Source organism: Thermothelomyces thermophilus, chromosome 3 (genome assembly GCF_000226095.1).
Source record: "Thermothelomyces thermophilus ATCC 42464 chromosome 3, complete sequence".
NCBI classification, from domain to species: Eukaryota; Fungi; Ascomycota; class Sordariomycetes; order Sordariales; family Chaetomiaceae; genus Thermothelomyces; species Thermothelomyces thermophilus.
The window spans coordinates 579,349-607,291 of NC_016474.1; the positions used below are offsets into that span (position 1 = coordinate 579,349).

A 27,943-nucleotide genomic window follows, 5' to 3' on the forward strand; every position below is an offset into this window, starting at 1 on the left:
AGATATTTATTAGGAACTTTAGAGCGATCGTACAACCTTTATATAAACTTACTAGGAAGAACGCTAAATTCTAATGGAAAGAATAGCACGAGCAAGCATTTATATAGATCTATGACGCTATTACTAAAGATCTAGTACTAGTATTACTAGATCCTAAGAAGCCATTTGAAGTAGAAATAGATACTTTAGACTACGCCATTAGAGGATAATTAGGATAACAAGACAGATAAGGAAAGCTATATCCCATAGCCTTCTTTTTAAAGAAGCTCGATAGACTACGTCTTAATTATCCGATCTACAATAAGGAACTACTTATAATTGTCAAAGCTTTCAAGGAATAGTAACTATACCTTAGTAGTACGATTAAACTGGTATAAGTATATATAGATTATAAGAACTTATAATACTTTATAATGATAAAGGAGCTTAACGGATGATAAATATAATAGGCAGAGTTCCTCGCGGAATTTAACTTCGAAATCTGCTATAAGAAGGGCAAAGAGAATGTACAAATAGACATCTTAAGCTGACAAACGGATCATATAGAAGGACAAACGGAAATAACACCACCGTTATTCAAGGAACAAATAGACGGAATACTATATTATAAAATGTAGATACCTGTAGAAGATAACCTACTTAACTCGTTCCTAGAGTATTACGTAATCTTTCGAGAAGAAAGGATTAACGAGACATAGTATTAAGTAACACCCGGACTACTAGTACCTAACAGAGTAGAAGAAAGAGATAGGAAACTCTAGTACCAAGGCAAAGTATATATCTATAACGGGGATCAATAGCTATAAATGATTTAGGAACTCTATAAGTCGAAACTTAGAGGATATAAAGGAGTTATAAAGACTATTATATAAGTTAGGAAACACTACAACTTTCTATAGTTAATAGTATAAGTTAAGAAAGTCATATAGAACTATAATATTTATAATTAAAGCAAAACGGCATAATATAAGCCGTATAGGCTACTTTAGCCACTGTTAATAGCTAATAAACTATAGAGTTTAGTTATAATAGACTTTATTATAAAGCTGCTAGAATCTAAGGACATAGCTATAGGAGTGACCTATAATAGTATTCTTACTATAGTAGATCGCCTGACTAAATAGGCATACTTCTTTCCCCATAAGAAGTCCTAGATAGCGGAATAGTTAGTAGACGTAATCTATCGACAAGTTACATTAGTATATACTTAGCTATAAGAATAGATTACTAATAGAGATACCAAGTTTACGTTGAAGTTCTAGTAAGCGTTAATATAACGATTAGGCATTAATAGCAAGCTATTAATAGCATATTACCTACAGACTAATAGACAAATAGAGCGACTAAACCAAGTTATTAAGTAGTATTTCCGTTCTTATATTAACTACTAGTAAGATGACTAGGTCATACTATTACTAATAGTATAACTTGCTTATAATATAACACCAATAGAAACGACTAAAGTTATACTGTTCTTTACAAACTATAGATATAAAGTAGACTTTAAGCAAGGACTGGAGGTTACAGTGCCAAGAGTAGCAGTCAAAGTAAAACAAATATATATACTATATAAAAAGCTTAAAAAGGAACTTAAGTTTATCAAGACTAGAATAAAGAACTACTATAACAAATATAGGCTTAAAGGACCTTGCCTAGAGAGGGGAGACAAAGTCTACCTAATCGTATAAAACTTATAAACCAAACGACCAAGCACAAAGCTAGACTTTAAAAAGGTCGGACCTTTCGTTATTAAAGAACAAATTTCGATATCTAACTACTAACTATCGTTACCGTCATCTATATAACTACAGATAGATGTTTTTTATATTTCACTTCTTAAACTAGTACCAAAGAATGCTAAGGTTGCTATATATATCGAAGTAGAGGACGAAGAAGAAGAATAGGACGTTAAAGAAATTCTAGATTTATATATTATCAATAGAGAACTATAGTACCTAGTCAAATAACTTGATTTTAGACTAGAAGATAACTTATAGGAACCTATTAAGAACCTAAATTACCCTAAGAAACTAAAGTAGTTTTATTAGTAGAATTCTAACTAGCTATAATAATTAGCTTTAAAGCCTATTCTCCAATAGAAAAAGAGGGGAACCTACTAGAATTAGGACTAGGATCTAACCTAATCGACTCCTAATCAAGCATATCAAAAGTACCTAACGCCTAAGCCTAACCCGCGAGGGTCTATATCTCCGATATCGGCAAAGGAGTATCTAGCTCTTCCTCCTCCTCTAGATAAGCTACGCTACGACGAAAAACTTTAGTACTACGGTCATATAGGGATTGCTATAAACGACGTAATTAACTTAAATAGCTTAATGTCTAAGCAAGTAATACCTTAGTCTTAGTAATCTCCCTTAAAACCTTCTCCTACTCTAATAAATTTAAAAAGACTAAGATAGTTAGTAACCTAAGATTATAAAGGAAAATAATAAGGAACTTATAGGTATCTATAATATTTAGACTATTATACTTCTTACCTATATAAATATAGTTTCAATATTTATTTAAACCTTCTATCATTATATAATACTTTTATAGCTTTATATTCTAATGATGCTTATAAGGTATAGTAACTTTATAACCCTCTTACTTAATCTTAATTATAATAGTATATTATTCGCGTTTAAGATCACGACAATTCCTAGGAATACAATTAGCTATGATAAAAGGAAGTTAGCAGAAAAAGGACATTACCTACTAGGAAAAGGGGGGTATTAGTAGTACTTAAAATAAATTATAAGAAGCTTTTAGGTTAAAAGCCCTAAAGAGGGGGCATCATATTATAAGCTAACTATATACTATAACTCGGTAGGGTATAGCAGGCTAAATAAGCCACTAATCAAGAAAGGCACGAAGCGAGGCTGACATAAGATCGCTAGGGAGCACAGGCTACCACAGGCAAACAATTGCTAAAAAGGGAAAGATAACAGAGGATAGCTAGCTACCAAAGGCAATCTAAGGACAGGATAGAAAGGGACTATAAGCGACCGACAGAAGTATATATATATATAAATAGTTACTCGTTATAGTAGACTCTAGGAGTTTACTAGTAATAGCAACCCTTATAATTATAGTACTTATACTAAGCATTGTTGTTGACTACTATAAGAGATAACTTAGTGTTGTTGTAAACCCTTTGGCTTTACCGAATCCCTTAGACGACTTGCCTGCTTGTCCTGCTCAATCTACCTTTGTCTGAACCCTTTTAGAAGAAGTCTGAGTTGGGTTCGTCACAATAACCCTACTATGACGGGCACGATTAGGGCACGGCTAGGGAAAGGGGATGGCCGATCCGTAGTATAAGATGTATCTATTAGCCTACGGATCCGAAAGGGAGGTTTTCCTCCCTAAGGATCAGTCTGTATAACTACGATTCGAGTGGGATACGAATGGGTAGCTGCCGACCCTAGAACAATTGACTCTCCCTGCCCCCGCGATTAGTGTAAACCTGCTTAGAAAGGCCTTTGTGATAGTGCTACCTCTCTTGATAACTGGCCTAACGGCAGGCCGCCCTGACAACTAAATATAGATATAATACTAGCTACTATAACATCGAATTTAAGCTAGGTAACTAAGTATATCTATACCTCTACTACGGCTATTACTTGCCTAGATAGCTATTATCTAAACTATCTTAGTAACGTATAGGTCCTTTTAAAGTTATTAAACATATTAGCTACTTAGCTTACTATCTTTATCTATTACTAAATATAGACATCTATCTTATAATATTAGTAATATACTTATTACCTATACCTCTAGGTACTAACCTATATAATTATAAGATACCGCCTCCTAACCCTATTAAGGATAGCTATACCGATAGCAGTTTAGAATCCAAAGACAAGTACAAACTCGAGCATATTTAAAACCACAAACTTATATACGGCAAGTATAAGTATCTAGTCAAATAGAAAGGACTTAGCTACAAATATAACGTTTAAAAGACTAACTTCTAGCTACACTATACGCGTAAGATAGTTAACGAATACTAGGCACGCTAGGGGGGTTAACCTACTGTAGCTTAAGTAACGTAGATCAAACCCCTACGTAGACGCCCTTACAAGGAGGCATCAAAGGCTCCCCCAAAAAGAGCTATAGATAGAAGACGCCAAAGTAGGGCTATAGGTAGCCAAGAGGAAGACATATAGGACACCATAATAGTAAGATAACGCCACTACTTTCTGTTATAATATTGCTACGGAAAGAAGGCGTGTTTAAGAGCTATTTGGAGCTATAGTATAGGCACTGCGTTTTTTCTTCTAGGCGGGGGACTTGATGTAGTACGTTATCTACGGACGCGTCTATTATATAAGGCTAGATAAGATAAGACCTGTGGATCTGGTAAACGGGCTGGCAAACGGAGGGTTCTTTGTTCCTATCCTCTACTTATATAGAGCCACAGGGCCAGCAATCGTGGGAAGGAGACATCGCTCTTTTGAACTATTTACAACTTACTAACTTTCTTCCATCTATTAGAAACCATCTTCTATTACAGTGGTAAAGGAACGTATGATTCGGGGATAAGTCTAACAGCCTTATCGAAAATCTGCCTAAGCGATTCAATGTCATGTGTGCTTGGATGTCTTCCGCACATACAGTATTCCGCACATATTCAAATACCCTCGAGAAGAGAGGCCCGCGTTTCTCCACGCCTTCTCAGTCCAGCGCCACCAACACTGGTAAGGCCAAGAACGGGACGCGTTTACGGATTACATGGCAGCGCTTAACGCCGCCCATTGTGTGGAGCCAAGCCAGTATTGGTAAGGCCCAAGCCCTTGGCTCGGGCTCGATGCCACCATGTCTCAGGCCATGCAATTTACGCAGTGAAACCTGGTTGGCGGTACCAGCCCACGGGATTTAGCCAGGGTGTAAACACAGTCTAGAAAGACATTGGAGCTGCAGCTACCTGCAGCTACCGTGCCCCAACACGGTAACATTCGTTGATCAATATAAAAGATCTAGGCTGCCGCCATTCTGAGACTTTAACATGGTCGAACTACATCGGCCCCCTTGACCGACAGCAATCGGTGAACGAAGTACGGAGTACGGAGTACTGGCAGTAGTTTCTCTCCCTCTTCTGGTACGATCAAGGTCGAAGCATGCTTCCATCAACGACGACGACACTGCTCCTCTCCTGCCTTGTCGGAGCAGTATGCGGACTCAGCGTGGATGCAAAATGGTGGTGGCCTCATCCGAAAGCCACTTGTCTAGCCCCTGATGCGGTGCAAACCGCCAGCTTCTACACGGGACTGGAAGAGGGAACGCCGGGCATCAGACCCGGTCTCAGCGAGTCGTCAACGTGAGTGAGCACTTTCTTTCATCCTTTGTGCCCATCCCAGAAGTTCCCCCGCTGGGGAGAAATTCCTAATTAGAGGGCAAGGCTGACACAACACTGCACGGTCCGGCCCCGCGCTCAGAGACAAGGCCAACTTCATCAACTTCTGCGCCGGCCGCACGCTCACCAACGGCAAGCAGAACGCGGCCGGCTCCTGCAACGGCATCCCCATGGGCCGTATCCCCGCCACCACCAACATGATCTCGTCCATCATCACCTACCCGCAGCCCGGCGACCGCCTCAAGCCCAACACGACCTTTAACGTGACCATCCAGACCCGCCACCTCCGTGCCGGCTACCTCGTGAACCCCTCGGTCAGCTACTACACGGCTCCCCAGGACCTGGATGAGAACGGCGACATCATCGGCCACTGCCACATCTCGATCCAGAACATTGGCAGCCTGAGGACCCTCGACGTGCCCGACCCCACCGCCTTTGCCTTCTTCAAGGGCGTCGACGACGAGGGTGATGGTAAGGGACGCCTGTCCACCGAGGTCACTGGTGGTCTGCCCGACGGGGTATACCGGGTCTGCACCATGATCGCCGCGAGGAACCATCAGCCAGTGGCCATGCCGGTTGCCCAGCGAGGCGCCCAGGACGACTGCACCAAGTTCGAGGTCGGTTTGTGAAGGAAGTGGTCTAATTAGCCCAATACAGAATGGCCGAGCGCACGGGGGTTGGACAGGTTCGGTTTAACATCCAGAAATTCGACTGCATGACCTCAAAATACCTACCTCCCTAGGTAATACATAAGGAATGTAATCAATAATTAATAGATCCTAGCTGTGAATCATTTCCTGGGACCCTGCTTTGTTCCTTTATGCTCGCTTCTTTGTGACAGCATCTCTTTGTTTACTCCTTGCTCAGGGGAGGAGGAGGCATCTTTTTCTTTTGAGTTCTGCTCGAATAAAAAAATGCCGAAGGTACCTAGGCACCTCTTTGATTGCACCAGAACAATCCCATCATTCGGTTATTACGATGAGAATGTTCAAGTATCGGCTATTTAATATATAGTACTTGCATCTCCAAAAAGTTAAAAAAAAAAAGGCCCGAGTGAGAAAGCAACACCTCTCCGATCTTCATCCCAACAGCGACTTGGATGCCTACCCTTCCAGGAAGGCAAACAACACAATAACACACAATGCGCTCCACTCTCGGGCTTCTTACAACCCTCCTCAGACTAGAGTCAATCGAGACAACAGCATTCGTCATTCGGTGCTTTGGCTATTATGCCTCCGAGTTTCTCCAGCACCATCCCGACGTCCTGGACCCCGACCTAGGCCAAGTCAAGGCTCGCGTTCACCTCACCATGGCGCACCGGCCAGTCAGGTGGCTCTGGACTCAGGAACCCGCAGAGGCTAAGAGACTATGGCAGCAAGAGGAACATGCCGCCGCCTTTGCTCTGCGCATTCTTGATCATTTCTTCGCCCGAGGTGACTGTGTAGATGACTGCGACATTGGCATTGCCGTCGGTCAAATCCACCAGCGGCTCTGCATCCTGCAGTCCTTGTTCCTAGGGAACAGTGCCTGGGTCGAAGACCCGACTCTCCAAGAAGAGCTCAGGGGAGCCCTTGAGGATGCCATGAACCGCACCAAGCGGAGCCAAGTAGCTCCCTTCGTGGGCACAGTGTACTAATAAGTTCAAGTAGCAGACACTGCTGGAAAGAGTCACAGCTCAACCCCGTTTATCTTCTCTCCCCGGCTTAGGTTTCCTACCCCAAAGTAATCATATTCCAGGTAATGTACGAAACAATATATGGGTCTTTGGCGAGTCCGTTCCAAGCAAGTTCCGGGATACCAAAGAAGACCTCCAAGAAGTACGAACAGACAAAGGGACAATCTGTAATTGGGTGAACATCAATAATGCTCCTGTCCGTTGAGTACAGTAAAGAAAAGCTTGTCGAACCTTGAGTAATCGGGTCTCCCCTCTTGGTTTCTTATCCTTCATGAGGTGGGAAAGTATGCCTATTCGTCTTCTAAGGAATGATTCTAGATATTCAAGGTTCTTTGGCATAGCAAAGAAGGAATAGCAGGGGCACACATAAGATAGGGTGTTCACATCCGTCTTGAGCTCCAACCAACTTAAAGGAGTGGAGGAAACAATCTGTGCTAAAACGTTGAGGAGGCGAGATTGCTAGCACCTAGTCCATCTCTCCTCATAATAGACCATTGGCTATGGCAGCTTGCACTCGGCCGTCGCGACTTGGCTGGGTGGTCAACGTAGGGAAACTCACCCGGAAGGTGTGGTGAGCCAGGTCCCCGTGCCTCCCAAATGCACCATCACTAACCTGCTGGAAACGATTGGTCCGAGGGTGGAGAGTCCAAGACATAGTACCCTGCCTTGGCTGCCACACCAGACGCCTGGCTTTGACTAGCCGTGACTGGGCAGTTGGGGCGGCATCCGATGGCTTCTATCGAACGGATCCGGGGCGAACCAAGATATCGCCGAGAGACTCATGTCGAGGGAATCTCGACGGGACGATCCACCTCGCGGGAAACTCAGCCTTGGCGGCTATTTGGTGTGTGTACGTAATAATACGAAGGTACCTATTCCTACCTTGGTTCCTTTTTTTTAAAGTTCGCTCAGAACCAGCAGTGGAGGTCTACCACGAAGCCAAAGCAAGCCCAAACCCGCAATTCGCCAGAGTGTGTACGTATGTATTGTAATCCGTACATACCTTACATACAGAAGGTGCCTTACGTAGGTATAACTACAGATTATATAGTAAGCACTACCTCATTAGCCAGCCCCTTGCTCAACCCACTGTGACCCTGGCTTCCACGAGGTTTCGAGTCAATTCGAGCCTAAGCGAAGCGAAGGGCAATCGGGCTGATTGAGTAGTCGACATTGTAGCCTGCAATTTGTGAGTCCGAGTTGTCAAAAGGTCCACTTTGCAGGCAAAAATCGGGCTGTACTCTGTGCTGACTGTGCAATTCCGATTTACTGTTGAAATGTCCCGTCAATTCCCGAAAGGTTCGAGTTGCGTTTGCCGAGCGGCCCCACAACTGAACGCCTCCCGCTCATCATCAGTGCGGCAATGCTGGTCCGCCGGGTTTCAGCGTCGTCACTGCTGCGCCCCACTTAACGTGACAGGTTCGAACCCCCTGCACTGACGGGCTTGGACCGTAAAAAGCCACTGCAAACCCTCGTTTTTGAAACCAACCCCTCTAGGACAGACAGACTTACCGACGACGATCTCGAGACGAACTGGAGAGGACGGACGCCAAACAGTTTTCCGACACGCCTGCTGCCTGTTGTTGTTATTGCCCACCATGAACCGGCCGTCGAGGACAGAGGACGACCTCGAACACCCCACGTGGAACCAGAACCCGCCCTTTCTGGCTCCGGACCTGACTACCCGCCAGGACCTCAACGGCATTGCCAACACCCGCGAACACCGCCATGGATGTTCTGGGGCTCATGACGGCGCCGGAGCGCTCCATGACGAGAAACGGGCCGGCAATCGAGGATGTGGATGTTGCGACCGCGACTGCGATTGCCGCCATGGCATACGCTCCCCTTTTGCAATGAGCGGTCAGCATGGCTGTGAGTATTACTGCTTCCCATGCTCCCCGTGCCCTAGAATCCCCTTGCCCCTCCATAATAGAAAAGAAAAACAAAATTCAAGACGGTCAAAAATGCTAACATACCGGATCTGGAAATCCAAAAAAGGCCCGCTCATTGCGCCCGAGACAGCGCTTGGTGGTGAAGGCCAAACCTGTCTTGCCTCGCGTCCAATTCAGCCCCCTTCGGGCTGGATTGGCTGGATCGCGTCGGTCGTCCTCGCGTCGACCCTGATTCACGTTGCCGGCAACTCTCGCCGGCTATCATCATCATTCTCGCCCTTCTCAGGGACGACGGCCGTGGAGGCTCCAATCGTAATCGAGACTACCGCGTCCCGTCCCCTCGCAGCTCGTCGGGTTGCGTGTGTGAGCAGCAACGCTGGCGATGACTACAACACGCCGCTCCATGTCGGAGCCCTTCTCATCATCCTGGCCGTGTCGAGCTCGGCCTGCGCCACCCCTCTGCTCGCCGCCAAGTTCCCCGCCCTCCGCATCCCGGAGTCCTTCCTCTTCATCGTTCGCCACTTCGGCACCGGCGTCTTGCTGGCCACGGCGTTTGTGCACCTGCTCCCGACCGCCTTCACCTCGCTCGGCAACCCGTGTCTCTCGAGCTTCTGGACCACCGACTACCCGGCCATGCCTGGCGCCATCGCGCTTGTGGGTATTTTTTTCGTCAGCGTCATCGAGATGATCTTCAGCCCGGCACGCACCTTGGCGCCACGCGCCGCATCATCGGCGGCCGAGGCTGCTGCCAGCGGTGCCCCAACCTCGGGGTCTCCCGGTGGTGCCACACACGCTCCTTTGCCGGCGGGCGGACACTGCAGCAGCGCAGCTGTTATGGCCGTCATGAGACGACCCTCCATCAGCCACCGTCGGGCGAGCATCGAGCCGGCGCCGGCAGTCAGCCAGATCAACCTGTCCAAGGAGGCCCTGGAAGCCGAGTCTCAGGGAGGAGGGGGCCTCACGCCAGAGCAGCTGCACAAGAAGAGCATCCTTCAGTGCATGCTGCTCGAAGTGGGCATCTTGTTCCACAGTGTCTTCATCGGCATGGCCTTAAGCGTAGCCGTCGGCACCAACTTTGTCGTCCTGCTCATCGCTATTGCATTTCATCGTCAGTTTGCCTCTTTTCTCCCACTCTTCCCCTTCCAACATCGTCCCTCCTCCTTATGTCTACAGCAATGGCTGACTTTACCCTCACTCCCGAACAGAAACCTTTGAAGGTCTCGCCCTCGGTGCCCGCATCGCCTCCATCGCATGGCCGAAGAAAACCCTCCAGCCTTGGCTGATGGCTCTCGCATACGGATGCACGTAAGTTGCCCTTTTTTTTCCCCCCTCCTCCGTGCTGCTTCGGCAGCATTTTAAATCAAAGTAATGAAAAATCAATCTAACCTGTGAAACCAATAAAAGAACGCCAATCGGCCAAGCTCTCGGCCTGGCCACCCACTCGCTCTACAGCCCCGACTCGGAGTTCGGCCTGATCCTGGTCGGCACCATGAATGCCGTCTCGTCTGGCCTGCTTGTGTTTGCCGCCCTCATCGAGCTCCTGGCCGAGGACTTCCTCAGCGATCATAGCTGGTTTGTATTGAGAGGAAGAAAACGGGTGACAGCCTGCTTCCTGGTCTTGTTTGGCGCTATCTGCATGAGCTTAGTAGGAGCTTGGGCTTGAACGCAAGGCCTCCCCGAAAATCTTGTGCTGTCCAAGGGGAATGTACACTCATTGATTTGGTCTATTATCAATGAGCGCCCTCTTCTGGAAGACGCTTCTAGTGCTAAGGCCGACAAATGACGAATGTGGCTGCCCGCCTACTCACACTGATGCTACCTGCCTAGGTACCTTAGCCTATTTAATTAACTGGTAGCTGCCTGTTATCACCTTTATGAGTCCACATGACAAACAATATTTCAAGAAGCTGAACGGCAAAACCCGGTATTATAGCGTCTTCGTTTGCCGAAAGCTTGTGTGCAGCATGAAAACTCTGTGTATCCTTCGTAACCACTTCAGGCGAGCAACAGCGATAAAGAAATATCGAAATTTCTCCAACAGCCCAATGCATAACTACATCCGAGGACTCAACTTTCAGCCCAATCGCCCCAGACAACCCACGCTCCTGGGGGTGGTAAACAAGCAACGGGATTACGTCATGGCATGACTTGGCGAGGACATCTCGGGCAGGTACCCCGCTGGTATCAACCCCCCCCCCCCCCCCCTCCTGGCTGAGGGGTACAGGGTTAGGCAGAGAGCCATATTTAGTTTCGTATTCTATGCTCTTCCCTTTCTGTCTGGTTACTCCGCCGTCAGTTAATGTGATTGACTGGGTGAGTGGTCGCACGTTTGGAAAGACACAGCGCAAGTGGGAAAGCAGCGTGAAGTATCATGTGGGATTGGTTACTTTAAAGCCTTATAAGTTTGGATTCTGACTCCACCACCACAACTCCTCACTACGGCTGGTGCCCACACCAGCAAATCTTCCGTAGTATAGTGGTCAGTATGTGAGCTTGTCACCCGGACCTGACTCGCTCGAGACCCGGGTTCAATTCCCGGCGGGAGAGATTATTTGACACATTTTTGTCTCGCAACATTCGGCGAAAGGCTCGGCTTGCGTAATCTCCCTTTTCTTCTTTTTCTCTTTCTTGTTCTTTACCAACTTCCTCTTTTTGGTTTTCTTGGGCAAGGGTCTATCTTATCCATGAACCAGAACCGAGAGAGATGATGACTGAGGCTGGCGGTCCCGTGGGCATCGATCACTCGTTTTCGACCCCGGAACCTCAAGGTTGGTCTTGACCAACTCTTACCCCTGGTTCCTCTTCTCTAATTACTCCGTACGCTCTAAGGGTAAGGCGCCAAGTATGAAAGCATTTCAGAGGCAGCAAGGGCGTCTTCATTTGATAGCTACTATTCCCAACAGTTTTTGAGCACGGAAGACGGGCGCAGATGTACAGAGAGAAGAACATTGTAAGAAGACGTTATGTGTGGACGGTTCGTATTTCACGGTTTTGAGAGAGACTAGGACCATTCTCTTAAACCGAACGGAGTGCCAACGAGCCCGACCTCAATTTTCCTCTTCCTCTTATTTTCTCGGCTGATTTGGTACTCTTGGTAGCAAACCGGCCCCAGTCTGTTGAAGCCGAACCAGCCTGGGATCGATAATTAGTTCTCCCGAAGGTCCCCAAACCGCTCAGGCTTCATGGACCCTTCGCCAGCCTCTTGAGACCGTCGAGGTCGCCGTTGAAGATGTCCGAGTCGCCGCCGTAGGCGTACGAGTCCGAGTTCTGCCAGATGGTCTGGTACGGCCAGCCGCCGGGGATCTCGCCGGGCGAGCTGGCGTAGCGAGCGAGGACGAGCGGGTTGGTGTTGACGAAGGCGTTGGAGTTGCCGGTGCAGGCCTTCCACCAGGACGGGTTGGTGTAGAGCAGCGGGTAGACGCCGGTGCGCGAGTGGTAGCGGTCGCTGAACGCCTTGATCCACGCGACCATGGCGCTCGTCGACAGGCCCCAGCACTGGCCTGCGTTGTAGGCCTCGAGGTCCAGCATACCCGGCAGCGTGATGCCGTCGCTCGTCCACCCACCGCCGTGCGCGAGGAAGTAGTCGGCCTGCGCCTCGCCCGACGACTGGCCCGGGTGCGCAAAGTGGTACGCGCCCCGGATGAAGCCGGCCTTGGTCGCGCCCGTGTAGTGCGACGAGAACTTGGGATCGATGTACGACGTGCCCTCGGTCGCCTGGGGTGTGGGGGTTAGCACGCTAGCTCACTCAAGAGACTAGTGATTGCCATTTCTTCGTTTTGTATCTATCATGGTTATCTTCCTCTCCGAAGGGAGAGAGAGGCGCGGGGAGCGGGCTGTTGTAAGGCAGGACACAATGACGGTTGAACACGCTGCAACACTCAGAGAGACTCACCTTAATGATGACGAAGCGGGCACCCGATTTGTAGGCCGCGGCGAAGTCCACGCTGGGCTGGTAGTGGGAAATGTCGAAGCCTTGGACGGCGGCTTGCACGCCGGCCGCGAAGGCGGCGATGGTCGCGACGAGGGCAGACTTCATCGTGCCTACTTTATGGAAAAAGGTGTTGACCCGTGTCGACAAGTAGGTATGGGGGAGTTGGCTTGAAAGAGAAACTCTCGAATTCCGGCCATGGGGCAGCAGCTCCTTGGGCTTTTGAACAGAAATCACGGCCAGCTGCAAATGTCAGCTCCGCCGCGGACGACCCCGACGGCTCGCTTCTTGAGACACGCCGCCGACATCAGGGCGCCTCGTCTGTTCCCTGAAGGAGAAGGTCGCTCGAGGAGCATCGGTATTCGCAAGCGGACGAGCTGCCGCAAATGGCTAGCCCGTCTCGCCAATCTGCAGATCAGTGCCGTCTTGTTCTGTATTGCAGTGCCATGCTCGGGCGCTGCCGCCACGCCCATGCTTGATGGTTATGGGGTTGTGTGGAGCGATTGTACTGTAATCCGGCTGATTTATTCCCCCGCGGCAGCAGCTGGACAGTGGGCTCCTGTGCTAATAAAAGAAACTAAATGTTTTGGTTGGGGGCAACAGCCCGAATTAGGGTAGGTAGTATTTATACCAGAGTTCAACCTAAACTTATCAACGCCGAAGGTTGCAACGTATTGCTAGCTTGCAACTTGCTATGCTATACATATACGTACGCACAGATACCGTGGTGTCTATTTCGGGTGATTGTTTGTGCATAATTGCCTATAAACTTCATGCATCCCAAATGATTCATCCACGTGCCTACCTTCTGCTACCCTACCACCCAATAGACGATGAGATATGATAATTAGGGGATCAACGTTTAGACCGCAGCGCCACAGTACTCCAGGCTGCTTAGCATCCACGTAATTGAGCGAAGTTCTCTGTAACCCTCGGTTGACCCTCTAACGATCATGACCACTGCACTCGATTGCCAATGGCATCGCGGAAATCAAGCTTTTGTGTGGGTCTAGGGAAGAGCTGGGTGCGGCTGTGTCTTGCCGGGAAGCTAGAGTAGTTCAGTGCACGCTCTTCGACCATAGAAGAGTGTGGGTAAGTGAATTAAGGAAGTGACAGAGTAAGAGAACCTAGGCAAGCTAGAAGCACTGTGCGATCGTGGGGTTCTAGTGCAGCTTCAGCAGCATGTTCCTCTCTTGCTCGACATTATTTATGTCCAAAATAACGACACTCGGTTGTGCGACCCCTTTAGGAAGGCGGGAAAGTCCCTCACTAGACGTAATTCAAAAGATTGGCTCGGGAGTGACGGCTGTGCTCAGTTCGATCGGGCAGGTTGACGAGATATCGCTACTATGCCAAGGCCACGGTATTGTTGATAGATATGTCGACACAATATATGTCGCGAGCATGACTGCTGTTGACTCTGCGCGTCTCCTCAGGTAAAGTTGCTCGCGGTCATGGCGGCAGCGACTGGAGGCTGTCAGACGTCAAAGGGTGGGGGAAAGGGGTTTGTGTGTGGTGCATGTTGAGTAAAAGGGGAGCCCTCGGGTTGCGTGCGCATGCATGTTTAGAAAATGATATGTCCCACACATCTCTGCGGGCACCCATATTACGCGGTTTCTGGGAAAAGTTTGCTTATATATAGATGGGCAAGCACGTCGATATGCCACGCACCGTCTTGACACTCGCCGCCGTGAGTCTCCCGCTTGCTCGGTCCCTTACCCCAATTGTCCCGAACTCTGTCTGCTATGCTCCTCGGGTTATTGTACGGCAGGCTACGTAGAATGCCTGATATGTCGGCCTTTGATAGACTGGACGGGTCTTGTATGAGGTGACCCCTTGAGCTGGAATCGACCCACGGATGTGTTCAACTACGCCCAGGGGGTTATTGCAACCGTTGTCCGACTAGTATGAAGGTGATCTCTCAAGGACTCCGATGGAGCCATATTAAATATGATGGTTGCTGAGACATTGCAGGTGGCGGAGTGAGGGTACCTACCTAATCATGCTTGAATATATTTAGGTAATTAAGAGTTCCACAAGGTTGATTCCCAGGTGGGCATGGAACTAAGGTAGGCTGAACTTCTTTGCCATCAACCAAGGAGCCAAACAGGACTCGTAGAAAACGAAAGAAAAAAGAAGACCTTGGTACATGATTCATACGCCATTACTGACGATGTGTTAACCTAGAGCTGGCAAAATGCTAGGGTTACGGTACGTAGGTGTATGTTCCCTGATGCACGACCGCTCCGAGATGTTTTCCCATAAATTTTGACGAATTGAGTCGGTTGGCTCCTGGTTTCTGTATACAGTGAGCAGAACCCGGATTACGCAGCTATTGGCGCAATGAAATAGTACTCAAGATCATGGAAAGATTCCAGCTTGTCACTTGCTGTGACTGTGTTGACGTGTGGACTTGGGGATAAGACTCTGTGACAAATGCATCATTAAGATGCGTTTCAGTCTCCCTTCAGAAATGGGGATTTCTGTCACCTGCTATTTTCTTCTTGCCAACTCTGTTCTCTCCTGCCTAAACATTGCAAGAGTGCAGTGCCGGGAACGGCTTGGCCGAGCACCCGGCACTGCGAGGCCACGCCACCACCCGCCCGCCCATGTTCACTACCATTCTCGCGAGTGAACAAAGAGGGTATTAGACTGCATAAATCACTGTTATCTGCTACGTCTTCCCATATCACTTCGGTGCCCTGCTGATGACGTCAACGTAACGCTAAGGAAGTGACCGGCTCTGTAGCATGTGAGTCCCAGGCTGAAGAGAGAAGCGCGCCAACATTGAACGAAAACGGGTATTATCCCATATAATAGCAGCTTGCAGTACAAACATTGTTAAGTACAGGTACAGGATATTACCTACCCTACAGTTGTCGAGGGCTCTGCAAGTCCCCATTCGTGCATGGAGAATCTGTTGGGCGGGCAGATCCGCCTGACCGAAGTCACATTCCCATGCTGAGGCTGCAGTCAGATCGATGTGATCTGATGCGGGGAGCACGTGTAATATAGCAGAGACAGGTGCGCACATAACTTGAAAATAGTGTAGGTTCCAGTTATGCGCGCTAGCGTGGTTGTAAACGTATGTACTGTACAGTACGAGATCGGATGTCTCCCTACCCCTCTCCCCACCACCTCACTGTGGAATTGAGTTAGCGCTATAGGAGGCGCTAAAGGAGGCCGAAGGAAGTACGGATTACACAGTAATCGCTAGCCAGTCGACAGGCCGCAAATGGTCTTCGAAGGGTCAGGAAGTCCTACCATGCATAAACTGTCGCGACAGCCGGCCACCAAGAGCGGGCCGATTGCTTCGTTCAACGTTACAGCCACTCACGGCAATGCTACATAAAGTACACCTGTGAGTAAAGTACCGAAGGTTACTTGGCCAATAGCTCGCTTCCGCCCGAGCATGCGGAAGCCTCAGGTACTTTTGTATTTTTTTGTACAGTGAGGAAAACGTACAAGCGGAGGGTGGTTTCTTATGTACGGGCAAAGCTCTCATAAATACAGCTCAATGTACAGTAAAGGTATTTTGGTATGTACTGAGTACGGAATATTCCGTAGATACAAATGTGTACGTCTGTAATACGCACACCGTGCATGTCTCAGACCTGTGGCGGTTTGAAAATAGCTCAGCTCCAAAAAGCGGCGAGTCTCAACTCTCGTCACCTGAACATGCATGGCACGCTGTGTTTTGCTCCTACCGACACAAATCTGCAAGAGGCCGCCTGACGACCGAGGCTGGACCAGCGTAGGATCCTACGGCCATTTTCAGGAGACCGCCTCTGTGGTGCGCTAATAAGGTCTTGGATACGGTAATTAAAGCCGGCGATTGGCCAGTGTCGAACCCAGCTTCCCTAATGGTATGGCGTGCACCATACTCCGGGCAATACCTCCGTACCTCCCCAACTCTAGGAGGGGCAAGTGGTAACCACCTGCTGATGGATCGGACCCAGGCACCGTCGCATAGCCAGGGAATGATGGAACGCCAGAGTGCAGCTGCGTGCTCCTGCGGGTTCCAATGCACCATAGATGCCCATGTCGTTGACCTAAGTAGGTGATCAAGGTATTTACCTCCACCCCTTAATAGATAATATAATAACATGCCTGCAAACACTACCGATCATGTTAACTACTCCTGGTTAGATGCTGCGTCCCTTCGGCTGCCACTCCCACCGCCCGAGAGGCGGGCATGTATCATCCTGAAATTCGGGACCCGGTACAGAATAAGACTTGTTTGCGAATACTTGCAAGCAGACAAGAGGCCATCGGAAACAAGGCAGCGTTAACGGGCAGCATCGGTGTTCGAGATGCGTTTCCTCGGGTTGCTGGCCGTGCTGGCCAGCTCGGCATGGCTCCCGGCGAGCGGGCAGACGGACGACGTGTGCAGGGCTGAAGACCGCACCTACAGCACCAAGAACGTCCCGGCGGGCAGCCACCAGCCGTTCGAGCAGCTGAACCCCTTGCTTGGCTCTCTGAGCACCAAATTCTACATCACCGTCGTCAACCTGACGCCGCACCGCATCAGGCTGCAGAACACGCACTCGTACCAGATGGACACGTTCGAGTTTGGCGACGTTCCCCAGGGCCGCGCTCGCCAGAACAGGATCAAATACCGGGGCACCTGGTCGACGGGAGACGACGCGGGCGAGGCCTACTACGCCCTCGACGGCACCGACAAGACCTTTGTCCTGCGGGTCAAGACGTACGCCTCGGAGCCGGACCCCCGGCGGGTGGTGCTCGACCTCAGCGGCATGGGCCTGGGCCAGCGCGAGTACGTGTTCCCCGGCGGGGAGACGGCCGTGTCGCTGGTCATCACGGGGAGCAGCCGGTTCGGCTTCCAGGCGTCGCTCCGCCACGGGCCCGGCAACTGGATGCGCAACCTGTACGACGTCATCGGCGACCGCCCGGTCCGGCACCTGGTCATGCCGGGCACGCACGACGCCGCCATGAGCAAGATCACGGACAAGCTCACCAGCATCGGCAGCGAGCCCAACACGCAGAACCAGGGCGTCAACATCTACGACCAGCTGCGCGCCGGCTCCCGCTGGTTCGACCTCCGCATCGGCTCGGTCCACGACAACAACGACGCCGCCGTCAACAAGGGATTCTGGGCCATGCACCTCAGCGACGAGATGGCCACCGTCGCCATCGGCAACACGGGCGAGTCCCTGGACGAGATCGTCGACGAGATCAACCGCTTCACCGACGAGAACCCGGGCGAGGTCGTCTTCCTGGCCATCCGCTACCTGGTCGGGCGGTACGAGCGGCCGGACCGCGGGCCCATCCTGTGGACCGCCGCCGTGGTGAACGACTTCTTCGCCAAGCTGCGCGGCATCAAAAACCGCTGCCCGGACCTCGACGACGGCGGCACCGGCGGCCTCCAGAACCGAGAGGCGTCGTACTTTATGGACCGGAACCAGGGCCGCGGCTGCGTCATCCCACTGCTCAACGGCCACCTAGACCGCGACGGCGTGCCCCGCGAGTCGCCCGGCGACGGCATCTACGACATGGGCCGGGTCATGGCCGTCAGCGACCACTGGTCCAACAAGATGCAGGCGAGCGACATGGCGCCCGACCAGATCGCCAACTGGCGCTCGGCCACCCGCGGCGGCGGAGGCGACTACGGCAGCCTCATGATCGCCCAGTGGCTCGTCACGCCCGACGCCCTGGCCTCGACGGCCTACTCGCTGCAGAGCTTCGCCATCCAGCCCGCCAACCCGTCCCTGTACTGGGCCGGCGTCAACGGCATGGACCCGGAGCACTGGCCCAACGTCCTGCTGGTCGACTACATCGGCGTCCAGCAGCAAGACCGCTGGGCCTGGGACCAGCTCAGCGCCGAGCTCTACACCCTCGCCGTCGGTCTGAACCTGTACATGATCAGCGAGAACTGCAACGTCAGTCCGCACCGTTCGCCCCTGCTCCGCAGCGCCCAGGAGGAAGAAGGAGTCGTGGCAGCCGCAGCCGCAGCCGCAGCCGCAGCCGCCACGCTGGGCGGAAGCCTCCGGGCGCCGTGGAACGGCATCGTGTTCGCCAACGGCACGACGCTCGATAACCCGCCGCCCGATCTGCACCCGGGTCGCATGGACGTCCTGCCGAAAGGGACGCGTTTGGGCAACGGGACGGTTCTGGAGCAGAGCATACCCAACCCGTGGTAGCGAAGCCCGGGGGAGCAGGGGGTGAGGCCGGGGAAGGGGTTTGCTGAGTCCGAATTGTGTTTGGTCTGTGATGGGAACTGATACCGGTCTGCGGATTAATAGGGGAGATAAGGAGCGAGCCAGCAGGAGCGGCGAAGCATACACAACATATTTACATCGATACCTTTGTGAAGAAAAGAGCGGATGGTCATGTCGTTGATCAATGACGTAGAGGGAACCGCCCCTCGAGTCAACATGGCGGCGACACATTGCCGCGGGGCCTGTCTGCCGAACGGAGAAAAGGAAACTTGCATGACTTGCGATCCACCGCAGAGCCATTTGAAGGCCGGCAAGAGCAACTTGTGATCCGTGTCCCACTGGAATGGTGTCACTGAGCAGTTGGTCTGGGGTACGTAAGGTACCGTACTGTAGATCCGTACAGTACATACATACCTGGCTCGGCAAAGCAAGTTCAAAGTACGGAGGTATGTTGACCTCACACAAAAACACACAGGAAGTAGGCCGTTCAATTGCGGAACATATCCCAATAACAAGAGAGTGTTCAGCGCAACTCCAGCTCACTACACACATCGCACGCAAGGCGGATATATCATTAGCCTTTCCAGGAGCACAAGAAACATTCAGGACGGCCTCACTCGTCTACGATGTTGTACCCTCTTATTGTCTAGATATTACCCATACACGGCCAAACCTTTCAGATCCAGCTGTCGAGATGCAGCCCGGCAGGGGAAGAGGGGAAGTGAGCAAAAAGAGTAAGCCAAGGAGAATACGCCACGGTTTACATACAGTCTAGCCAACAAAATGGTATCAATACCTATCTATATCCACCGCTCTCCACCGGCACGTCCGTTGCGCCTTTTTTTTCTTTCTTTAGAACAGGGTGAAGACGCCAGCAACGAGAGCCAGGCTGACAACAGTGAAGAGGCTCCTGCCGATGGAGGCGCCGCTTCCGGTCGGGATCGCGTCCGCCTCCTCCGTTCCGTCACCAGACTCAGCAGCACTGTTGTCAGCGCCGGCGCTGGTGCCGCTACCGCCAGTAGTGTTAGTAGAGCCGGAAGCACTCGTGGCAGAGCTGCTGGGGGCACTGACGCCAGTCGAGGAGGGCGCGGCGCTCGTGGAAGTGGACGTCGGGGTGTCAAACTTGGTAGGGCAGGTCAGGTCGAACAGGGGCTTGGTCGAGAGGTTGTTGGTGATGGCGAACTTCATCTTGTTGTCGGGGTTCGAGTCGCGCAGGTTGTACCAGAAGGTGGGCACCTTGTTGAAGAGCTTGCGGCAGCCGACCTCGTCCCAGTAGTACTTGGCGTTCTCGACGCTGGAGACCGCCTGATCCCAGTTGGGGCCCGAGGAAGGCCAGCCGGTCTCGGTGACCCAGATGGGCTTGTCGCCGGCAACGCCCTTAACCGCATTGAAGGCACGGTCAAAGAGGGTGCCCGAGTTCTTGATGTTGTTACCCTTGCCGTTCTCGTAGTAGGGGTACTCGTCCACGCCGATCCAGTCGACAGCGTCGATCACGGCCTTGTTGGTACCGTTCGTCCAAGCATCCCATGTGTCGACGTGGCCAATGGGGACGCCCTTGAGCGCCGTGCCGGCGACCGCCTTCTTGTAATCGTTGATGAACTTGATCAGAGTGTCCGGGCCCGCACCGATACCGGCCTCGTTCTTGACGCCCGTCTCGGAATCGCGGTAGAGGTCCTCGCTACCAATCGACATGCCGATGACGAGGTCGGTAAACTTGCTACCATACTTGTCGATGGCCTTCTTCAGCGCGCTGAGTTCCTTCTCAATGCTATTGGTGCCCGAGGTCCAGATACCCAGCAGAATCTTAGTGTTGGTCTCGATGGCGGCCTCAAACGCCTCGATCGGGGTGTCCTCCGAGTAGGCCTGGATGTTGGTATAGAGACGCACGGCGTTGAACTTGCCCGGGGCATTCTCCAGGTTCTGCGCCGTCTTGAATTCGGCAAGCCAGTCCGCCTTGAACTTGGCGGACCGGTCCGCGAGGGTGGCTCCCGAGTTGAAGCCGAGGTAGTTCTCAGCCGACGTGCCCGAGACGAGAACGCCGGCCGCGACGAGGGCTGATGTGGGACGCATTATGACGATGGATAGGGAGAGTCGTTCAAGTTAGGTAGCGATGTGCAACTTGACAAGAGTTGGCGCTGGCGCGTCGCGAAGAAATGATCGCACGACGGTAGTTGTGGTGGAGTGACTTGCTTCGTTCGGGGGAGCGAAAAGAGAGTGACGGGTTCCGAAACAAATAGCAAACTTCAGAAGGGGGAGAAAGGAGCGTGGTTGTCACTCGTGGACAGTTGGACAACGAAGGGTTGGAAGGGAGAATGAAAAAGCGTTGTGTTGTTGGCTCTGGAAGCAGGTTTGGAGGCCTTGAAAAAGAAATGAACGGCACTGGTCGAGAAATTAATCCGTACAGTAGTGTTCTCGGCCAGGGTGGCGCGCCCTCCTATCCGGTCCGCTGCAAGGGCGGGTCGGCAAACAAGGGAAACAAGGGAAACAAGACACAGCCTCACGCCTTGGCGTGCCGATCCCCTGGGAATCTCATCCGTACGGAGTACAGTGGCCAAGATGCACAGCACCTCTCTCACTTGGCAACCGCAACACAAGTTTGGATTTCCATGTGCGACATTCATTCTCACTCGCCTTGCTTCCAGGGCAATGAAGTATAGTATAGACGATAATCCATCGGACATCTTATTGCACCAGTTTTCAACACCCGCTTTCCTTTCTCTGTGTTCTTCCACGTCAGGACTTTCGACCTCGTAAACGAGGCGGAACGTTTCCATAGTGCCGCGGATTGATCGATTTCCCCTGACCAAGGCCAGAACCTGGCATTTCCACCCGCGCCCCGCAGCTGCCCCTTATTTCAGACAGGTTTGGCCAGGGGCGCAACCGGCCACTCAGCGACAACAGACCAAAAGAGGCGAGGGACCGATGACCTAACGGCCCCAACAAGGGGCGTTTCATCAAACCCGCCCGTCCCACATTGTCCGTCTTGTTACCAACTAAGCATCTGACGCGTGACAACCCATGGCACTCGCTGCAAAGCCCCCAAAGCCCAGCGCAACCGAGTTCTCCGTAAAAAGCACCCATATCCACCACTGTACGGACGTAATCCGTACGCTATTTATGGAGTAGCTAGTGTACACCTCCGTAGCAACTCTTTGAAGAATATTTAGCGCACAGGTAAAAAGTACGTGAGTAGCAGGTGAGAAACCGATTGTCACCAAGCCGGGAGGGCTTGGGCTTCATAATGAGCACATTCAGTGCTTGTATGTATGTATGTACATACAGTACACAACATACCTGGCTGGCGGCCGCCAGGCCGCTCAGTGTGTTGGTGCGAAACGAACCGACCTGTTCCAGTTGGCCGCCAACCCCGCAGGACAAAATCCCTGTGTTGCTTGCATTGGGAGAAGGGTAACGTTACGGGAAACACTACTATGTATTGCAACTAGCTAGCCACTCCACTCCGAACCAATACGGAAAGGACCCTAAAAACGAGTCATTAACTGAGTTGCGCTCTTCAGACCTTGGATTCACCGAGGCGCAGGGGGCCCACGTTCTAGACTTTCGAGAACGAGACCTTCCGACCGTTCCGAGATCCACCGTACACACACACACAGCGTCGAGTATTGTAAGTCCGTATCGTGGTCGCTTTCCAGTGGCTATTCTTATTGCTCATGTATTGTACGGATTACACTACATACGATACGTGCTCTAAAGAGGATTGAAACGGGATGGCTCTAAAAAGAACCCCAGTTTCGTGTGCCAAATCGGTCCATACGACGCCTCTAATGCAATTTATATTTACGGATTATATTAAACGCCATTCTGCTCCGTAGCACAACCTCGCCACGGCCTGGAGATGCAGCTCGTATCTCCTTTCATATCCCCCAATAATTACAGGTTTACAACGGCCTCGGACAGGGGGATGGATTGGCAAATCTAAAATGTCTGCTCCACGAAGCCTACCTGAGCTCTCACGCGTTCGTACTACACAAGAGCTCTGAGGAGAACGGCAATGCAGTTCCAACAAAGCCCCTTTGCCTCTTGGGCGCCGCCCATACAGCCTGCCGGAAGATACAAGCGAGGAAGAGCTCCCAGACTGGAGTCGTGCCCGAAACAGGGGCTCTCGCTCAACTGTTGGTGATCCGATCCCAGACGATGCTGGGAATACAGCTCGTTGTTCGGTGTTATCATGGAACCAATAACCGTTTTTTCTGCCTCTACTACTCCGTAGTACAGGTCCGCCATCCCAAACAAGTGATTAACTACGCGCTTCGAGCACCGAAACACCCGCCTCCCAAGCAACCACTTCATCATAATAGGTACCTTCAGTTGTCACTCAATGTGCTCCAGCTCAAAATGCACCAGCATCAAGATACAAAAAGTTTTGTGCCCAAGTCACCGCTGCCAGCCTCACGTCCGTAATCGGCAACTGCTCCTTGGCATCCGCAGCCTTCCAGTGGGCCACAACGAGCCCGGCCTGATTTGGAGGACACCTCTTCCCATGATTCCACGCTGCGACTGGTCTCGTGCTGGAAACCCAAACACAAAATGCTCGGCCTCTTTGTTTATCACCGTCAGGAGGTAGAAAGGTCCCCAGTGTACCCCTTTCCGTCCCCGCCCCCGCCCCTTCTCCACCAAACCATTCCCAAGCTGAAGGTCATCCCTCTCCTTGTCCGTGCAATTTGCCAGCTGTGTTATACTCCGCGTCATCAGATACGGGGCTCGAGACAGTGGATGCTGACGGGCGCACTCGCTGTTCCCTGAGACATGGTCGATTGCCGCCCAATGGCTCGCTTGGGTTATCTCGATTGATGAACGCTGGACGCTACCAGGTAGCCAGCCGCGCACATCGCCCGAAGCCCATATCACTTTCGGCACCTCAGCGAACAAGCAACAGGCGTCCGTTCTTGGAGAGAAGCGCCAGATTGCCCGCATGCCATACATCCAAATACCGGCCGCTCCGGTACGTCAGGCCCAGTTGGCCAGGAGAGCCATCAAGCCTGCGCCCAAGGCTACGCAGGTGTACGCCGAAAGCTGCATCCCAAGGCCCGCTTTCCGCATCTCCGGGTTGAACATAAACTCATGCGCCACAAGCTCGACGAGGGCCGTGTACATGAGGATGCCGCCGCTGATGGCATCAAACACTCCGTTTACAACCCTGCTTGTGGCGGCTTCAAGAGCCAGCGACTTGCTCGCAACAAGCCCCATGCCAATGGCAAATGGCGTGCTGATTGCGTACAGCATTGCGAGCAGATGTGGCGTGTATCTCCGAACGCCGGACGGCCAGGTCGCCGTGCCAAGACGCGCACCCAATCCGAGTCCCTCGAAGGTCTGGTGGAAGACAAGGACAATAAACAAGACGATGAAGTTATCAGTGACCGCAAGCGTAAGGCCAATGAAGATGGAGTGGAAGATGACGCCGAACTCCAGGACGAAGATGGCTGTGATCTGTGCGGCGTAATTGGCGTGCTCGTCGCCTTCGAAATGATCCCGCTGGTGACCCAGGTGGTCCTCTCCGCCAGGAGGGTAACTGACGTCGTTGATGGCCAGGCCCGAAGTCCCAGTTCGGTTGAAAAAGCCTGTACCAGCGGCCCCAGCAGTGCTCTGAGCAGGCATGGCGGTCCCGGTTGACTTTTCAGAACCCGCTGCCTCGAGACCCGCTTCGTCGGAACCCTTGGCTTTCCCGTCGTGCTCATGACCGTGACCGTGCACAGAGCCAAAGCCAAAGTCAAACCGCGAGACAATGATCTCCATGAGGAACATGACCATCACTGTCATCAGGGCAATACCCATGGCCCAATCGTAGTCGGGCAGAATGTTTGCAAGGCACTCATCACGGAGGTTGTCGGAGGCCGGTGAGAGTAGGTGCATCCAGGCGGTTGCAAGGATCACGCCGGTGCCGAAGTACTTGGCGACGAAGAAACATAACCTGGGTACCCGCAGTTTAGAGGTCCTCGCGAGAATGACAGGTAAAAGAGCTCCCAAGGCTGAGCCGACAAGGATGATAAAGATGGAGGCAATTCGCAGGCCCCAGTGATCTGTGCTCGCCGGCGAGACCTCACATTCAGGAACTGCCGCCACAGCATCACCGTCCTCTCGGCCGACTAAAATCTGTCGGTAAAGCCGCTGACGCATCTTGGGATAGTCTCGAATCGCTGCGGCGCACCCTGAATCTGTCGTATTGGAGAGGGGCAGTGAGTGATGGATGGGCCCAGTGTGTGCGTGTCTGTGATGCACGCTGGTCCGCAACGCGCTGAAAGAAACGTCGGATTTCTCGAAGGATGACGATAATAGCGCAAGACGACACACTCTGAGAGACAAAATCACGGATTAGCAAGCGTGCTAGTTCAAGTGGCGGGTGAAGAAGAACAAGAAAAGCTTGGCTCCGAGGAGAACAGATCGAGCCACAATGCGGGAATACTGATCTGGTATATAAGATGAGACGCAGAAGCAGAATCACAAGCAGCGTGGGGAATAATTGTTCATGTAGGTGAATAGCCCGAGAGCAGGAACCTTGATAGCCAACCTTCTGAAGTGACTTTGCATCTCGCCTAAGCAGCCACGAGCATGGACAAATGGCTAGATAACCTGGATACTTACGTCACGAGGAATGCACAACACTAGGATCCAGTTCCCTATCCAATAGGAGATGAAGTCCGCTGTCTTGCACGGTATTATCGGCGAAAAAGGCAACAATCCTTGTTGGGGAAGGAGAATTCACGTGTTGCAGGATGCGCCTTTCGGTGAAAAGCCCAGGAAAGGATGGAGCGTCCGAAGGTAACGCGCAAGAGCTGAGAACCTTGACGACCCTCGTGTGGTTTGCTGCGTGCCTCGAGATAGGTGCAGTCAAGGACTGAGACGAATGGGAATAGCAGCGCCGGGAATCAAGCGTCCAGAGTCGGTTGGCGGTATGTGTATGTACGCCTCCAGCTGTGCCGCAAGCTTCAAAAGATACCGACGGCCTGATTTTGCGGCGTTGTGGACTCGGTCGCTTCGAACGTCATGACTAAGGAGTGGGCGACCCCACGGCACTCAGCCATCAAGGTTCTCATCGACACCCACAAACTGCTGGACCCGCGCCTTGAGATGGCACCAACCGTGCTGCCAAATCGGAAATAAACCAGTCAGCTGCGCTCAAATTCTAAGCGACCAATTCCGTATTTCCGGATCGGATCGCTCGACCCACAGCGCGCTGGCGCGCTGTGCTGCATCGATGTTGGTGATGACGGCTCCTCCCCTCGTCCTCTCTCGCCGTTCTTCTCTCCCTCTCTTTCTCTCTCTCTTTCCGTCCGTCTGTCTGTCTGTTCCAGCCTGGTGACTTCCAGAAACTGCGGGAGAAGCGGCTCAATCCAAGGCGCGTCTTTGGACGTTGTTTAAACGACATCGTTCATGACGAATACTGTATCTCTAATCCCAGACTTCGAAACGGCTCGCCCAGCTTCCGCAGGTCGATCCCGGTACCGAGGCTAAAGATAAGCGACTTGACGCGCCCTTCCCAGAGAAGGCCTATCCGGAGGTTTTGGTCGAGTCGTGCTTTCAAGACTCCCCTGTATTCCTCGCTGCTTCCAGTCCCTGCAGCTTTCCCCTCGGTCTTCGGGCCATGAGGCTCGGGTTGCTCAGGGTTGGGGTCATCCAATCGCCATTCCAACTTGGCCTGGAAACTCCTCTCCTTTCTCCGGGGCGGTTCTGGGTCGGGTTCGGCCTGGCCACTGGGGTCGGCACCCAACAAGAAGCCTGCTGGCCTTCTGTGGCTCCACAATTCCATCCCCACCGCCCAATCACTCTCGTAACTGTACACGTTGAATTCCATCCTCGTGGCCAGTGAACAGTAATCCCTTGCGAGGACGGCATAGGTGGCGTTAATATTCCCCATAAGGGGGTTGATGGTCAAAGTCGCCGTCAATGGTGTCCCCCGGTGCGCAGGCAAAGTGGCGAAGCGGGCTCCCAGTGACATCCCTCCGGATTTGTTCAACGTTCCGTAATATACTTCGCCGCCAGCGCTGAAGCGGCCATAAATCCTCTCCCTTTCGGGCGACTGGCCATTCCCATTGCTATCCAGGGTCGATATGCTGGTAAGTGGGGTGATGGCCGAAGAAGATGCATCGCCACCGAAGTTGTAGAGGCCCCGGATCCCGAGTAGCCCGCCATCGGTCAAGGCGAGACCCTCAATCCCGTACTTTCCCTTGTCGTACTGTATAAGGCCCAGCAAGGTGCCGCCGTTCCGCAACGAGCGTTCGCTGACAGCCGAGAGCTGAACCTGCAGAGCCGGTGTGAAGCGTCGAACAACTAGGCCCTCGAGCAGCGACTGTGGTAGATACAGACGGCCATACAGAAGCGAGCTTCCGTTCTTCCCCGAGCTATCGTCAACGGCGGCGGCGGCGGTGGTGGCGGGCACCGGTTCCTCCCCTGTAGCATCTGCCCCCGAGTACCATTGTTTGTCCTTTGAGCTCAGGTCGTGTAGTCGCCGGTATGATCGCAGAAGTGCCGGTAGGGGTATTTGGTCCGATTGGGCGGCAATACCAGTTAAGGGCACCGTGCTGTGGAGGTACGAAATAGAGCCATCAACAACGCCGATAGTGTTGAGCTGGTAGCTGGTCACAAAATGAGGGGTTGCGAGGGAGGAGAGGGTCAGGCGGAGTCCTCGAGGAAGCGGAAAGTCTATGAGTTCTGCGGTTTTGTTAGTTCAAAGGCGTGTAGAACCAACCGGGACAGAGACGAGAAGGGACGTGCCTCTCGCGGTAGCATTCAACTCTTTATATGTGTTGTCTTCGTTCCACCCGGTTGCGCTGTAGAAGGCATTTGTGATGTAGTGCATAAACTCGCGCATCCTCTTTGCAACATGCCTGCTGACGCGTATCAGCAGATCATCAGGAGCTGGCGAACCCAAGTCAACATTTGCCTAAGCTTCAA

General features: G+C 52.0%; 8 protein-coding genes and 1 non-coding gene across 9 annotated transcripts; 5 read left to right on the plus strand and 4 right to left on the minus strand.

Annotated features, from left to right (window-relative positions):
* Positions 1-4,943: 4,943 nt before the first annotated feature.
* Positions 4,944-6,367, plus strand: MYCTH_2303335 (uncharacterized protein). Its single transcript, XM_003662516.1, has 2 exons — positions 4,944-5,323; positions 5,442-6,367. The coding sequence occupies exons 1-2, from the start codon at positions 5,124-5,126 to the stop codon at positions 5,986-5,988; spliced, it is 747 nt and encodes a 248-aa protein (XP_003662564.1). The 5' UTR covers positions 4,944-5,123; the 3' UTR covers positions 5,989-6,367.
* Positions 6,368-6,500: 133 nt separating this feature from the next.
* On the plus strand, positions 6,501-6,995 carry MYCTH_2126322 (uncharacterized protein; the record flags this gene model as incomplete). The annotated part of the gene is made up of 1 exon (XM_003662517.1): positions 6,501-6,995. One exon carries the CDS (start codon positions 6,501-6,503, stop codon positions 6,993-6,995), a length of 495 nt encoding a protein of 164 aa, XP_003662565.1.
* Positions 6,996-8,379: 1,384 nt separating this feature from the next.
* On the plus strand, positions 8,380-10,908 carry MYCTH_2303340 (uncharacterized protein). The gene is made up of 4 exons (XM_003662518.1): positions 8,380-8,906; positions 9,033-10,034; positions 10,132-10,231; positions 10,331-10,908. The coding sequence occupies exons 1-4, from the start codon at positions 8,633-8,635 to the stop codon at positions 10,587-10,589; spliced, it is 1,635 nt and encodes a 544-aa protein (XP_003662566.1). The 5' UTR covers positions 8,380-8,632; the 3' UTR covers positions 10,590-10,908.
* Positions 10,909-11,388: 480 nt separating this feature from the next.
* MYCTH_t80 lies at positions 11,389-11,473 on the plus strand. Its single transcript has one exon. It is a non-coding gene; the product is annotated as a tRNA-Asp (tRNA).
* A 309-nt stretch (positions 11,474-11,782) lies between these two features.
* Positions 11,783-13,003, minus strand: MYCTH_107866 (glycoside hydrolase family 25 protein). The gene is made up of 2 exons (XM_003662519.1): positions 12,819-13,003; positions 11,783-12,640 (listed from the first exon to the last, which is right to left on the minus strand). Exons 1-2 carry the CDS (start codon positions 12,960-12,962, stop codon positions 12,107-12,109), a joined length of 678 nt encoding a protein of 225 aa, XP_003662567.1. The 5' UTR covers positions 12,963-13,003; the 3' UTR covers positions 11,783-12,106.
* Positions 13,004-17,065: 4,062 nt separating this feature from the next.
* MYCTH_2303344 (phospholipase C-like protein) lies at positions 17,066-19,107 on the plus strand. The gene has a single exon (XM_003662520.1). It carries the CDS (start codon positions 17,168-17,170, stop codon positions 19,013-19,015), a length of 1,848 nt encoding a protein of 615 aa, XP_003662568.1. The 5' UTR covers positions 17,066-17,167; the 3' UTR covers positions 19,016-19,107.
* A 544-nt stretch (positions 19,108-19,651) lies between these two features.
* On the minus strand, positions 19,652-21,313 carry MYCTH_2315007 (glycoside hydrolase family 17 protein). Its single transcript, XM_003662521.1, has one exon. The coding sequence runs from the start codon at positions 21,101-21,103 to the stop codon at positions 19,886-19,888; it is 1,218 nt and encodes a 405-aa protein (XP_003662569.1). The 5' UTR covers positions 21,104-21,313; the 3' UTR covers positions 19,652-19,885.
* Positions 21,314-23,899: 2,586 nt separating this feature from the next.
* On the minus strand, positions 23,900-25,939 carry MYCTH_2303348 (uncharacterized protein). The gene is made up of 2 exons (XM_003662522.1): positions 25,634-25,939; positions 23,900-25,343 (listed from the first exon to the last, which is right to left on the minus strand). Exon 2 carries the CDS (start codon positions 25,166-25,168, stop codon positions 24,002-24,004), a length of 1,167 nt encoding a protein of 388 aa, XP_003662570.1. The 5' UTR covers positions 25,169-25,343; positions 25,634-25,939; the 3' UTR covers positions 23,900-24,001.
* MYCTH_2303349 (uncharacterized protein) lies at positions 25,940-27,933 on the minus strand. The gene is made up of 2 exons (XM_003662523.1): positions 27,764-27,933; positions 25,940-27,700 (listed from the first exon to the last, which is right to left on the minus strand). Exons 1-2 carry the CDS (start codon positions 27,858-27,860, stop codon positions 26,421-26,423), a joined length of 1,377 nt encoding a protein of 458 aa, XP_003662571.1. The 5' UTR covers positions 27,861-27,933; the 3' UTR covers positions 25,940-26,420.
* Between the last annotated feature and the right edge of the window lie 10 nt (positions 27,934-27,943).

Coding starts and splice junctions, on each gene's coding strand:
- MYCTH_107866 (XM_003662519.1), bottom strand. CDS start 12,962: ATGAAGTCTGCCCTCGTCGCGACCATCGCCGCCTTCGCGGCCGGCGTG. Junction 12,641..12,818: donor CCCGCTTCGTCATCATTAAG/GTGAGTCTCTCT, acceptor CCCACACCCCAG/GCGACCGAGGGCACGTCGTA.
- MYCTH_2303340 (XM_003662518.1), top strand. CDS start 8,633: ATGAACCGGCCGTCGAGGACAGAGGACGACCTCGAACACCCCACGTGG. Junction 8,907..9,032: donor AATGAGCGGTCAGCATGGCT/GTGAGTATTACT, acceptor AATCCAAAAAAG/GCCCGCTCATTGCGCCCGAG. Junction 10,232..10,330: donor GCTCTCGCATACGGATGCAC/GTAAGTTGCCCT, acceptor AACCAATAAAAG/AACGCCAATCGGCCAAGCTC.
- MYCTH_2303344 (XM_003662520.1), top strand. CDS start 17,168: ATGCGTTTCCTCGGGTTGCTGGCCGTGCTGGCCAGCTCGGCATGGCTC.
- MYCTH_2315007 (XM_003662521.1), bottom strand. CDS start 21,103: ATGCGTCCCACATCAGCCCTCGTCGCGGCCGGCGTTCTCGTCTCGGGC.
- MYCTH_2303335 (XM_003662516.1), top strand. CDS start 5,124: ATGCTTCCATCAACGACGACGACACTGCTCCTCTCCTGCCTTGTCGGA. Junction 5,324..5,441: donor GGTCTCAGCGAGTCGTCAAC/GTGAGTGAGCAC, acceptor CCCCGCGCTCAG/AGACAAGGCCAACTTCATCA.
- MYCTH_2303349 (XM_003662523.1), bottom strand. CDS start 27,860: ATGCGCGAGTTTATGCACTACATCACAAATGCCTTCTACAGCGCAACC. Junction 27,701..27,763: donor GTTGAATGCTACCGCGAGAG/GCACGTCCCTTC, acceptor ACAAAACCGCAG/AACTCATAGACTTTCCGCTT.
- MYCTH_2303348 (XM_003662522.1), bottom strand. CDS start 25,168: ATGCGTCAGCGGCTTTACCGACAGATTTTAGTCGGCCGAGAGGACGGT.